We start from the raw sequence: 14670 nt of genomic DNA, 5'->3' as shown, positions 1-14670 counted from the left end.
ATTTTTTTTTGTTATTACATCTTGTGTACAATGCGTTTAAAAGCTGAACTAAATATATGATGATAGATTTACACCAAAGTCTTTTAAACTATGTGGTATGTCTAAAAATGATCATTTTCATTTAGGGATACATATAAGTACTCTTTTATCTAATGTGGTCATTAAAAATGCACATAATATTTAATGTGATCACTTTGTAAAAATATGTGTTGTTAATATCTTTAATGCTAATATTTTTCCAAAGGGCTGAATAGTGTACATTAGTGGTTATTAAGTACACTAACCAAATGTAGACAAACTTCATTCCTTTAATAATAAAAGTTATAAAAAAAGATTTGTGAAAATTTTTTAAAGATGTTTAACTAAATTTGTTTCACTTAATTTTAGGTAATTTATCACTGCGCATTTCTCCACCAAGTAAATTGACCCAACAAAGTAAAGTAGCTGCTAATTTTCCATTTGATCCACCAATAATAATTCAAATCCTAAGTAATGGCGCACTTTTAAGGACTGGACCAGATTCGTCTCTAGTAAGTTACTATTTTTTTTTTGAAAATTTTTATCAAAATGCATTTAATATATTTAAATTCGTTCATAAAATAATAGTATATTTATAAATAACTAATTTAGTATTTAACACTTTTAATAATAACTATTTAATTATTATAAAAAGTATTAAAATCTGTTCGGTTTTTTTTGTTGGACTTTTGACAAAACAACTCATTTATTTTAAACCAATGCAGCTTTGCTAGAGGCAAAAGACAAATTAATCTTAAATTTTTTCTCTGAAACAATAATAAAAAATAATAGCTCAAATAATAGAATTTTGAAATGTATTGTTGAATCTTCTTTTTTAGTTAATTTGACACATAATGACCCTTTATTTTTAGGAAGTAAAAGCTGCAATAAATGATTCTTCAAAATGTTTGTCAGCAGATGCTACATTTAGTTTAAAGAATGGAATTGGAATATTTCCTGGATCAATATGTGAAGTCACCACTACACCATTAACATTAAGTTTTTCTGCTGTTTCAAGCCAAGGTGTTCTGACATCAGATTCTACAAATGCATTTGTAGTTGTAGGTAAATATCTGTTCCTGACATCAATTCACATATCACAAAACAAACCATTAATATGTTGAAGAAGTTATTCACTTAAGACTGTTACAGTACAGAGAAATTATAAAAAGAAACACACCCAAACAATAAATTTTTAGTTTGAATTCTATTGAGTAGTGAGTAATTGGCAAAAGGATATTTTTATGCAGATACTTTTTTATTGCAGGAATATACTTGTTCCTTTAGGAGATTGGTGTCTTATTGAAAACATACCATATTTAATTGTATTAAAAAAAGAAGAGTAAAGCTTACCATTTTCTGTGTTTCTTGTGCAATTTTTGTTTATTTCATTTGTTTTAACAAAAAAATTAAAAAAAGAGTTGTTTTAAAGAAAATCAAATGCAAAAAGACAATCATAAAACTTTAAAAAAAATTTTGTTTTGATACAGATCTCGGTAAAAAAGTAATTATTCTTATAGATGCACGTTGTAAATTAACAATGCAGTTTAGTAAAAAGTTACTTTTTTTGACCCCAAATGATGCAACAACAGTTAAGATAAGAAAACAAAAATAAAATTTTCTAAGAGTTTGAATAGAAACATAGTATCAGATGAAAGAAAGTATGCTGTTAGCTCTTGTAAATTTTTTACTAAGATGATACAGTTGTATATACCAAGATAGGTTTTCATCAAGATAAACTCCACTTTATATATTTTGATGGAAGTAGTTTTTTCCCATTAACTTTAATTTTTATGTTAGCAATCTTTTTTTGAGGGGAATGAAAAATACTTGGTTTTGTTGGCATTCAAAGAAATACGATTACTATTTAATCAACTAGTGAAGGAACCATTGTCAATACAACGCAAACAAAGAAACCACTGTCAATTAAGTACTATTTCATGCATGCATGTAATGACCAAGTACATGCTCTCCTTTTTGAAGTCAGTCAATGTATACCAGAGATGTAGGTCTCGAGACCAAGGTCTTGGTCTCGAGACGCCTTGAGACTCATATTTAACTGTCTTGGTCTTGAATTCTAAAATCTTGGTTTTAGTCTTGGTCTTGAAAGCCTAGAATCTTGGTCTTGGTCTTGATCTCGGACCTCTAATGTCTTTTACTTTCTTTATTCTTACAAAAAATATCAACTCAATGAATGGATTAGTTATCAATAATAAACCATAGATTGCCGCAGTTTCCTGCTCTTAATGAGAGTTTGTCGCGTTGGTTTGACAAGGTTCTAACTGAAATTTTTTATGTTAGGGAATTTTAAAAAAATCTTTTAATTTTTTTTTAATTTTAAAGTCTTGGTCTTGGTAATGGGTTGATTTTTTGATGTCTTGGTCTTAGTCTTGGTCTTGGCTTTTACTGTCTTGACTACATCTCTGATGTATACACAAGAATTATAAAATAAATATGGTATGTATAAATACCCAATTGTGTATATATAGAGTATGTATAAATAGCCACATCCTTTCTTGTTACCTTTTTTTTTACTAATTTTTATGTTTTTTATTTTATTGCAACTAAAGGTTGTGATGCCAACTAGCAATGGTTTTGTTTAAATAATACCTCACAACAGGGGATTTTTTTAATGTTTTCTATGTAAATTTTTTAAACTTAATTTAAACATTCTTCAAAAAGCATCCACTAAAACACTAAAGCACATTGATAATATTTATACTTAATGCACTAATTTAAGTCTGGAATTAGCTATACCCTAATTTTTTCATTCACTTTATTTGCTACAAACTTGGCTGGAAATTCAAGCAAGTCCTTTACTTAATCAATTGCCAAGAGATTAGCATGACCTGGTTAATTAAGGGATGTACAAATGGCAAATTGTAGAGAGTGGATATACTCCATTAAATGGCAAAAATTGGGCCCTCCAAAAGCAGATATTTTAATCTTTTCAAAGAAAGAGATCCATTCAATTAAATTCAACAGTTTTGGAACTAACTTGGTGTTTTGATACTTTTTTCATGAACATCTGTATTCTCTAGAGTTAAGGCACCAAAAAATCTTTTTGATCTTTTCCCCCTGATGAAAGAATAAATAAAATATATAAAATTTAATAAATAATGTTTCTTATCATGAAAATTAATGTTACTTTCAAGTAATTAATATTGCTCATATTTTCAAAAGTTCCAAAATTTATCAAATAGCTAAAAATTTATCAAATAGATAAAGATTTATCAAATAGATAAAAATTTATCAAATAGATAAAAATTTATCAAATAGCTAAAAATTTATCAAATAGATAAAAATTTATCAAATAGATAAAAATTTATCAAATAGATAAAAATTTATTTAATGTCATTATTTAATGTATTTACTCCACAATGTTAGATCTTAAGTATGAATGTTTAATTCAAGTATAATGAAAATAACCTCAAAGGCTTGACTTTTGTCAAGTTATTAGTAATATTCTCGAGATTTAATAAACTAAACAAGCTTACATTTTTATGATATAGAAGAGTAAAAATTATGGACTTAAAAACATAAACACAATCAAGATATTATTCTAAGAATTATTAGTGATCAGAGTTTGTGTATCAAAAATTAAAATTCAATTAGATATAAAAATTTAAGACTAAAATAGAGTGATCAATAAAGTAATTATTTTATCTTTAGGTGAAATTCATTTGGCTCTTTTTCATCAAGATCAGAGGTATTTAAATGGGCGTTATGAAGAGTTTTTAAGAGATAATATTGATACCATTAACACTGGAAAGTATAACTATCCGACTAGAATGGTTTTTCCAGGTATTTAACTCTTTTTTTTCCCATGTATTATCTTGTTATTTATTATTTTATATTATCTTATTAATTTATTAGTATTTAATATTATTATTATAAAAACCTGGTAAAGGCATTGGTAAACAAATCGTTTGTATATGGGGGGCAATTAAGTGGGGTCATCCATCTATATTTGTCAATTCTTAATCCCTTCCCTCCTATCACAAACGATCACATATACCTGAGCCCACTCTCCCTCCTAAACTGTGATAGCTTTTTTACATCTAAAATATTTTTAAAGTTTTAAATGTAAATACTTTGCAGCAATTTAAAAATTCAACCTAATTAAAATAAGACAATACAGATGAACATAAGAAATACATGTAAAAACTTTGACAAAATATTTTCTTTTTTTAAATGACTCAAATAAGTATTAATAAAGTTGTAATACTAAAATAATTTTTTAAAATTGCTCTTGTTCTTTGCGGAAAAAGTGTATTCGATTTGATAACGTTCATAAACGTTATGAAAAATCACTCCGGTTGAGTGCCATCAGTTGGGTAGTACTAACAGTATCGAAAACAGCCAAACTGATTAATCTCGAAAAGGGACTTTCCAGAATAACATCGAAATAGAGAATAACATCGATATTGTAAATAAAGGAATTGTATCAAAAATTCGAAAAACAGAATAATCTCAAAATTGTGAAAAAAGGAATAATATTGAAAAGGGACTTTTTGGAATAATATCGAAAAAGAGAATACATCCAAATTGTTAAAAAAGAAATAGTATCGAAAATCCAAAAAGCAGAATAATCGCGAAATAGCTCAAAAGAGAATAATATCGAAATTGTGAAAAAAGGAATACTATCAAAAATTCAAAAAAGGAATCAGATCGAAGTTGTGAAAAAAGGAATAATATCAAAAAGAGACTTTCCAGAATAATATCGAAAATGTGAAAGAAGAAATAAGTTCGAAAATTCCAAAAGCAGAATAAATAGAAGGCCAGTCTTTTGTGGTTTTGAATTAAAATGTAGTAATTATACTGTATAATTTTATAATTTATACAATATAAACCAAGAGTTCTATTAGTAGAACAAAAAATATTGAATGTTGTGTTGTTGGCTATTTATAAAACGATTTAAAACAAGATGTTTTGATTTTATTTACATTTAATGTCAACAAACCATAAAAAGTTACAAAACTTTTAGTCAAAATCAATAAAGACTTATGAACCATAAAAAGTTTAAAGGATAAAAGTATTTGTAAATATACAAAACTGTATGCCAACTAAGTCAACTGTTATATGTGCATAAAAATTTCAAGAAAAAAATACTTTAAAACAAGGAGAGCAGGATAAAAGATCCTGCTTAACAAAACAATTAAAAAAGCTAATTAAAAAATCCTGATTAATAAAACAAGAAGAGCATGCTAAAAGATCCTTTTTAATAAAAGATTATAAACAATACCCACTCTACCTCCAAATACCATGGAAAAATTACTATTACATGTAGCCATCTGGTCATTCTGTTCCAGAATGTTTGACATTGTAAGTACTAAAAAAATATTGAGCACACAATTTTAAATACATTGCTGATATAGTATGTATCTACCAAATGTTAAAAATAAATTATCATATTGTAATTTACAAGATGTTATTTAATAAAATTTCCATACCAGAAGTTATTGAGTTTATTATACATGTTGCTGAGAGCTTAAATGATATATTATACAAGTTGTCTATTATCTTTACATAACGTTTTGTAAGAGTTATAAAAATGCCCTACATATTTATGTTGGAATACTTTCCTACTTACTTACAAAATCATGCAGAATCTGTATGGTTTGATTTGGTTTTTGAAGAACTTAAAAAAAAATTAAGAAGAAATTAGAAAATACTGATAGATATGCATTATTTCAGTGTTACACTTCCATGCAATTATTCAAATCATACATTATATCACCATTAAAAATTATTTGGAAAGAATTTTAATTGCTTTCTTTATTGAAAACACTCTTTGGTAATATTGAAACAATAGAATATGCAAAATTATTTCTCAATATTGGCTCAAAATGTTGCAACTGTTTAATATTTGATGAAATGTATTTACAGAAATATATAGAATACTCTGAACTTTGAATTAAAAAAAACTTGTCTAAACTTTTCAAAAATGGTATACAATAGGAAATTGTTAAGAACATTCATTAAATAATAGGAAAAGTTTCTTAAGATTTTTTCCTAGTACTAGTTTTTTATAAAAAAAAAAAGCGTGATCAGAAAATAATATTTTCAATGTTAATCATTAAAATGAGTTTTCGATCTTTTCCGTTTTTATTGATTTTGATATTGTTCTGCATTTGTGAATTTCGATATAAAAACTTTTTGATATTAATCTGAAAATCACATTTTCGATCTTAATCATTAAAATGGGTTTCGGTCAGTTATTTTTTGATATTAAACATTTTTTTGATCAGTTCATTTTCAATATTATTCCACTTTCCCCACCAGTTTTCTAAAATTTCCTTTGCTAATTATTTTTAATAAATTTTCCAGTTTAAGTAGGTAAATATTTGATAAAGTTGTTGCGCGTGTAACATAAATTAAAAATGGAATTGCCCATATATATATGTGTATATATATATACATATATACATATATATATACATATATATATATATATATATATATATATATATATATATATATATATATATATATATATATATATATATACATATTTATATATATATATATATACAATAAGCAAAAAAATAAATGGCACAAACTTTTTTTTTGAAAAAATTTGTATAAAATGATTAAAAAACGGTAGTTGATTTTTGTTTTTAAGGGAAAAAACTATGAATTATTTGAAAATAGCATTATATTGAAGCATTCTATTCGAAAATTGTACATATAAATGACATATAAAAATCAACTTACTTATATTGATCAAATATTTTCTTGCAAAAAAAATAGTGGCACAAATAAGAAAAATTCCAAAATTAGACAAAAAAATTAGTATTTAGACAAAAAATTTAGTATATCAATATTTAGTAGGGCCACCTTTTGCCAGAATAACTGCTTGCAGACGTGGAGGCATTAATTCCACAAGAGATTTGGTTTCTTCTGGAGTGATTTTCTCCCATGCTTGGGCTATTGCTGCTTTTAGATAATTTTGTCTTCTGTAAGCTCGATTTCCAATTTTCCATTCTAGAATGTACCACAAATGCTCAATCGGATTAAGGTTGGGGGACTGGGCAAGCCATTCCATCACATTAATATTATTTTTTTGAAAAAATTTCTTTGTTGCTATGGCAGTATGTTTTGGGTCATTATCCTGTTGAAAGATGAAGTTGTTTCCAAATCTAAATTTACAAGCAGAAGGTTTCAAATTTGCTTTAAAATGTCTATGTACGAACTGGGGTTCATAGTTGATTCAATCAAAGTCAATTTGCCAGCTCCTCTTCGTGCAATACCATACAGTATTAGTATCTAAATCACGCGATACTGGTATCAAAAGTATCGTTAATGTTGTATCATTAAATATCTACTATAGCATATTTATGTGAACATTTGCTCACTTTTTTTGCTTATCTAAATCAATACAGCTTTTTTAGAAAAAAAAAAAAAAGAAAAGGAAGAATAATAAATGAAAAGATTGCTGCGCCATCCAAAACCCTCAGTCGATGTAGCAGCACTCCACTGCGAGTCAGGCTGTTTGTCAGTTGATGTATGTACTGAAGCCCCCAGCAGCAGGCTATTTTAGTATGACATCACACTGCTCACCTTAATCAGCAGTATAAGAAATATATATATATATATATATATATATATATATATATATATATATATATATATATATATATATATATATATATATATATATATATATATATATATATATATATATATATATATACAAATATATATATGTATATATATATTTTTTTATTTTTTAGGTAGAACACTTTATATGAAATCCTACTATTACCCTGATAATATTCCTGAGTCAGCATTAAAAGCTTTCTTTCAAATGCAAGATTATCATCAAGTAGGTAGTTTACATGTGAATATAAAAAAGTTTCCATTTTTGATTTTTGGCTAAACTGTCTGTAGTTCATTTCTTTTGCATTGCATATGTTATTTGAAATAAACCATGTGGGATTCTTGTAATCCCAAATATTTTCCTTTAATCATTTACTTTAAAATTTGTTTATGTTAGTTTTATTATTTTTTTCTCATAAATGAATGAAATGTATAAATTTTTTGTTTATTTAAAAAATATTCACGTGAAGAGTTTCAGAATAAAGAATAAATACTCCTAGTTTTACTACAAATATTAAAGTTTGTTTGTATCAGTTGCTTTAACATTAGAAATATCCAGAGAAGAAGGCTTATGGAATTATAGGCTTTAATGATAATGATCTATCAAAAACAATCTACCCATTTGCAATGATGAACAAATATGCAGTTACTACATACAGAGAAGATACACTTACAGAATTTAATGACAAGGTAGTGTTATGAAAGATGAATTTTAATGCTTTTGTTTTTTATCATGTGTCAGTGTACTATGTAGAAAACTTGAGGTTTTTTTTGAGTTTGAATAAGATTTTAATTTATTTTGCAACTTGATTTTGTATTTTAAGTTTTATTTAGTGAAACTAGATTCACCATTTAATTATTTTGGGAAACATGCACAAAATATCATGTTTAAACAGCACAGATATAAATGTATAATTATTAATATATAATATGTTTTAATAATTTAGTTATTTTTTTATGTTGTTTTTATTAAAGTTGGAAATGTTTTTGAAACAAAAGAACATAAAAAAAAAACAAACAAATTTTGTAGAAATGAATAAAGTTTATTTAACTAAGCCTTATTCATATAAAAATGGAAAAAAAGGAATTAATTTAAAAATTGAAGGAAAACTTTGTTTGCTAGATTATTTGTCATTTTTTTCTTTAGAGTTTTTTTAATCCAATTATTATATTGTTATTAAAATCTAAAATTATTAAAACCTAAGTTTTAAAATACTAAAAACTAAAAAGAAGTAATCTTTGTGTGACTTTCAAATCCGGAGTCTTTTTTTGGGACTCCGCATCCCTGCAATAAGCAATGGGTGGGTGAACAGCAATGCAGCATTAAGCATTTAGATTTTCATGAAGATTATTTGAATAGCATCAGTAGCATCATATAATTGACTATCTGCATACTGAAGTCTTTGTTTTGAGGGACTTTTATTTTCAATTTTAGCCTCAGCATAGAAAAATCTGTTGAATTGTTGAAAACAATATTTAAATTCATTTTTACAGAATGTATGTATGTATGTATATATGTATGTGTGTATGTGTGTATGTGTGTATGTATGTATGTATGTATGTATGTATGTATGTATGTATGTATGTATGTATGTATGTATGTATGTATGTATGTATGTATGTATGTATGTATGTATGTATGTATGTATGTATGTATGTATGTATGTTATTAACAAAAAAATAAGAAACTAGACTATTTGTTCTAGCGACTTTTTCGTAGTTTGTTTTTTCCCTCCCTTTTCAGTTTTTTTTATAATTATTTGTAAAAAAAAAAGGTCCCCTGCCTTTTCTCCTTAAAATATGCTCTGTTAATTAGGTCTTGAACTAACTTAACTGTCCTGTCAGAGAAGTTATTAATAGCATCTAGTCCTTTGACTGTTGCTCTAAATTTTTGATAAAAGTTGTTTAATTTCCACAACCCTGGTGGAAATTAAACTATTTAATATAACTTGGTTCATTTCTTGTGCTCCAAAGGAAATCACTTGGACATCTTTGTAAACTGTACAGTTTATCAGCCGTATCACCATGTTCCCTACATTCTTTATCTGCTAGGGCAAAAGCTACCAAAGCATGTCTGAGAATAGAGCTTGAAACAGCTGGAGAGCCAAGTATAATCCATTTTTCAAATTTTTTTATTTGCCTGCGAACTTTTCTAATAGATAATATTAATTATGATTTTGAATCACTTTAATCAATAATGAGCTAACTTATTATTAAAATATTAAAAGACCGTGTACCTGTGTTGGTGCCAAGGAACCTAGTTCTGCTTTTAGAAACCACTCTGTATAAAAAAGACAAATTTATAAAGCCATAGCAGCTATTTTTTTTTGTGTTTGTCAGTCAGATTTTGAAATTCATTCATTAAAAAATACAATTTTAAATAGTATAAATAAATAAATTTGCTAATTTATTTACTTAAAGTTACAATAAATAAAAATAAAAAAACAAGCTGTGATACACAATACAGTGTATAGAGTCTAACAACAGTAGATGTCAGACTGTAACAGGTTTTCACAGTTTTTCATTTAATTGTTATAAAGGGTTATGAATGTATTTAAATTTTTTGCATCCACAACATCTTGTGGTAAGCGGTTCTATTTGTCCGCTATTTTATTTATAAAAAAAATGTTGATCGTTTGTTTTTTTGCTTTGTTGTTTACATATTCTTTTATTTTGCCTGCTTGTGATTGAATTTTTTATAAATATAGGAGGATTGTACCAATTAATTACATCTAAGTTATTCATAAACCTGTATAGTTGCACTATATCGGCCCTCGACCTTCTATTTTTCAGTTTCAAAAGATTAATTTTATTTAATCTATTTTCTTATGATAAAGCTTTTAAACTGTGGATACAAGTTGCTATTTGTTGGAGTTGTTCGATCATATTGATATGTTTTTGTAAATGTGGATTCCATAATGGTGATCCATATTCAAGATAAGGTCTGACTAATGAAGTAAAATTTTGAAATTATTAAGCATCAAGTACTCATTTTTAGGATTATTTTTTCCAATATGCATAACCTTTTTTTAACCAGTTTTTTGTCCATTGGACCATTTTATTTAGATCTTACTCTATTATTATTCTAGATTTTAGATTGTAAATCCTCTGTACTACTGTTATGATCTAGAATATATACTAATTTTGTATCATCTGCATATAGTTTACATTTGCTTTTTATATTTAACATTATAAAATTAATGTATAAAATAAATAATAATGGTCCAAGAACTGATCCCTGAGGAACACCACTTATAACATTTGTCCATTCAGAAACATTTTCTCCAAGTACAACTCGTTGTAATCAATTTTTTAGAAAAGCTCTGCACCAGTTCAACAAATCACCAATAATACCATATCCAGCCAATTTTATACACAATCTTTCATCTGGCACAGTATCGAATAGCAAAGTCTAGAAATGTAATATCAACTGGAATATTATTGTCAAATGCTTTACTGAGAATATCTAATGTTTCCAGTAAATTTGTACAACAATTTTTTATATTTACAAAACTATGTTGGTGCACTGAGATTAAATTACTATTGTTAAGATATTTTCATCTCTGATAATACTTTCCATGACTTTGCATACAACTGATCTTAATGAAATTGGTCTATAGTTAGCTGATTCAAGTCTGTCATCTTTCTTATGCAATGGTTTTATATTTGCATGTAACCATAAGTTTGGTAGAGTTGCACTTTCAAATGATTGATTAAAAATTAACTCTAATGGTTTACATAAACTTTGTGAGCATTCCTTCAATATTCTTGGATGTACTTTATCGACATCTGTTGATTTATTTGTGTTTAGTTTTTTTAGTTTTGTTTCAATTATCAATTTCTCAAATTTTGAGTATGGACAACTTAGAAAGGTTTTTTTCAAATAATGGAATATTATTGCTATTTTCGATTATGAATACTGAACTAAAAAATGTGTTTAATGTATTACATATTGTTTTACCATCTGTTTTAACATCACCATTTGTATCTCTTATGGCTCTAATAGGGTTTTTTCTTTTGGTTTTACTGTTTATATAAGAGTATACACGTTTAGTATTTGATTTTGATTGTTTTACTAAATTACGTTCATACTCCATAGTTGCTTTTTTAATATCTTATTAAGATTGTTGTATTTTTTAACATTATCTATATTTTTAAAACCTGCAGCTTTGATTTTGTACCATAAGTTCCTTTTAACTTTTAACTTTAATTTTTGGTCTTTAGTTAACCATAATAATTTTTCTAACGTTTTGGTTATTTTGTTAAATTTGAGGGATAAACATTTTGCAACCTTTTTCATAGATTGACCATGTTAAAAAGCTTTCATCAATGCTTAAGGTTTCAAACTCTTTTTCCCAATTAAAATTATTAAAGTATTTATTTAATTCTTTATATTTACCTTTGTTGGACAGATATTTTGTTTGATAGTCTTATTATTATTGATAACTTTATCCATTACACTATATTTAAAATTCAATGCACGATGGCCATGTTCTAAATAACCAAGAGGTGGTGTATTTTCTAACATATAAAATCTGTTACAAGATTCAGTTAATACTAAGACTAAAACAATTGTTGTTTCACTGACATTTTTTTGAAAATTTGGTAAAATTGCATTTTGGAATACGTAATTTTTGTTTAAACAATCCATAAATAACTGAGCAGATTCATTTTTTTGTACTATTGTACCAATATTATCTTCATTCCATTTTATCATATGAAAATTAAAATCACCGCATATCAGAAAGCCACTGTATTTCTTGCTGTTTACTAAATTTGATGCATACTTTAATATTTGACCATATTTTCACAATAAAACAAACTACCATCTGCAGTACGGTAAATACAGCCAAATAATATGCTTTCAGTACCACATTCTATTACACACCATATTAGTTTCAATACCACATTCTATTACACACTATATTGCACACCATATTGCTTCAATAACATCTTTTGCATTTAAATTTTCATTAATTATTTGATATGACTTTAAACTGTTGGTAAGATAAATACAAACACTGCCACCCTTACTTTGTTTACAATCTTTTCTATGAATTGAATAACTTTCTATGTTAGTTGATGAGGCATCTGTCCACCATGTCTCACATACCATCATAACTTGTGGTTTTTTGTTTTTTATTTCTATAATGAAGTCTTCATATTTGTTGTTTAACGATGTTGGATTGGTGTACCAACATGACAGATGTGGTTTTTCATCATTGTTTTTTATTTTTTCTTTGAAATTTTTTCTTTTTTTCTTCAACATTTTTTATTTTTTTAGTTTTTTCTTCATTTTTCTTATTTTTAGTTTTTTCTTCAACATTTTATATTTTTTTGTTTTTTTCTCAACATTTTTTATTTTTTTGGGTTGTATATTATAACAACTCTATATGCTCTGATACCATAACAAAAGGGCTTATTCAAATTATTTACTTTTGTTAAATCTTGATTTTGTGCATTTCTTTGAATAATAAGTTTCTTTGTTAACTTTCTTTGAATCTGTAGATTGTTCAATAACACTGCTGTTAACATTTAGTTCATTTATAACGTCATCAACTTGCTTCTTATCATGATTTTTGTGTTGTTCAATATCATTCTCTTTAAATACAGGAAGACCAAAAATAATGACATTTTTGTCTCTTTTTTTTTTTATCTTTATTAATAGCAACTGTGGCATTAACTACTTCTAATTCTTTGCTTAATTTCTTTTTATTGTTTTTAACAATAGCTGCCCAGTTTAATCATCTTTCTGAGTGCCACTGCTTTCAAGTACAGTTATACAATTTTTCAATGTTGAGTTTTCAACCTCCAACAATTTAATTCTTTGTGTTAATAACTGAACTGTGTCTTTTAATGCTAATAAATCAGCTTCACTCGCTTTTTTTTGTGCACCGGAAGGCATTTTATTTATCTAATTAAAATATAAATAAACTTAAATAAATTAAAAAATTTAGCGTTACAAAAACATGACTGCCATCTTTATCTTCTCACAGATCAGATTATTTGTTAAATATTTTTCAAATCAGATTATTTGTTAAATTTTTAAAAATTTATATGTAAAATATTTATGGATTTTAAGGTTTTTTGAAATAATTTTTATTTTTGAAATAATTTTTATTATAATTTTTAAGTTTTTTAGCCCATTTTATTTAGATTAAATAAGTTATTAAATAAGCCCATTTTATTTAGATTAAATAAGTCTTTACAAATATAATTATTTAAAAAAAATCCAAAATTTTAATGTTAAGACTTCCTACAAATAGTTTAAAAATGGTACAAAAGACCATAAAAATTGCCCTTTTACCCCCTGAAGTTACCCTTAGGATTTTCAAAAATTAAAAAATCAAAAATCTTTAGTACCGAATCATGGGCAGATGATAAGTCATGGGCAGATGATAATAAGCTAGGGCTTTTTTTTTGAAACATGATCTTTTTTGAAACACCCTAATATATATATATATATATATATATATATATATATATATATATATATATATATATATATATATATATATATATATATATATCAACAACACATCATTAGCCAAATGTGTAAAAACAATAATACTTCAGAAGAAACTTTCTATATGCAGTGCTCATAATCTTAATCTTGCTGGTGTTCATTTCACTGAATCTTCCATGAAGATGAAGAAATATTTTTGTAAAATGGATACAGTCTTTGAATTCATCAGCTTTACAACCTGGTTCAAAGCTCTTCAAGCAATAAAATTTGTTAGTATCTCATTTCAATGAGAATATATCTCCCTGTATGATGAGATTATGATGATAAGATTAAGCTTATGTTTATTATAAAATTCATACATATTGTACATTCAAAAATAATAAATTGATACTTTGATGATAAACATTTTTATTAATATTATTAATTATTGATTTGGTATTTTCCAATTTGTTTTGTAGAAATGGTTTCTAATTGCTGCTACTTAAAAAAAATTTTGTGCATCAAGTCGACAACTTGCATTAGGTGTGGAAACCACCCTACACCAAATATTTTATTTTGCATTTGTCTGATTTTTTCAAAATAAT

The 14670-nt window shown here is 26.0% G+C and overlaps 1 protein-coding gene across 1 annotated transcript in view; it reads left to right on the top strand.

The window, feature by feature from the left end:
• Positions 1 to 14670, top strand: part of LOC100197876 (atrial natriuretic peptide receptor 1) — a 75276-nt gene that overhangs the window by 1534 nt on the left and 59072 nt on the right. Inside the window, exons 2-6 of the mRNA XM_065787866.1 lie at positions 388 to 530; positions 891 to 1083; positions 3691 to 3822; positions 7755 to 7846; positions 8170 to 8310. Coding sequence (XP_065643938.1) covers positions 388 to 530; positions 891 to 1083; positions 3691 to 3822; positions 7755 to 7846; positions 8170 to 8310 — 701 coding nt within the window. The remainder of the gene's footprint in view (positions 1 to 387; positions 531 to 890; positions 1084 to 3690; positions 3823 to 7754; positions 7847 to 8169; positions 8311 to 14670) is intronic.

The sequence above is a fragment of the Hydra vulgaris genome, chromosome 01 (genome assembly GCF_038396675.1).
Source record: "Hydra vulgaris chromosome 01, alternate assembly HydraT2T_AEP".
In the NCBI taxonomy this organism is placed as follows: Eukaryota; Metazoa; Cnidaria; class Hydrozoa; order Anthoathecata; family Hydridae; genus Hydra; species Hydra vulgaris.
The sequence above is the reverse complement of the archived record's forward strand: the minus strand, read 5'-3'. Positions and strand labels throughout refer to the sequence as shown.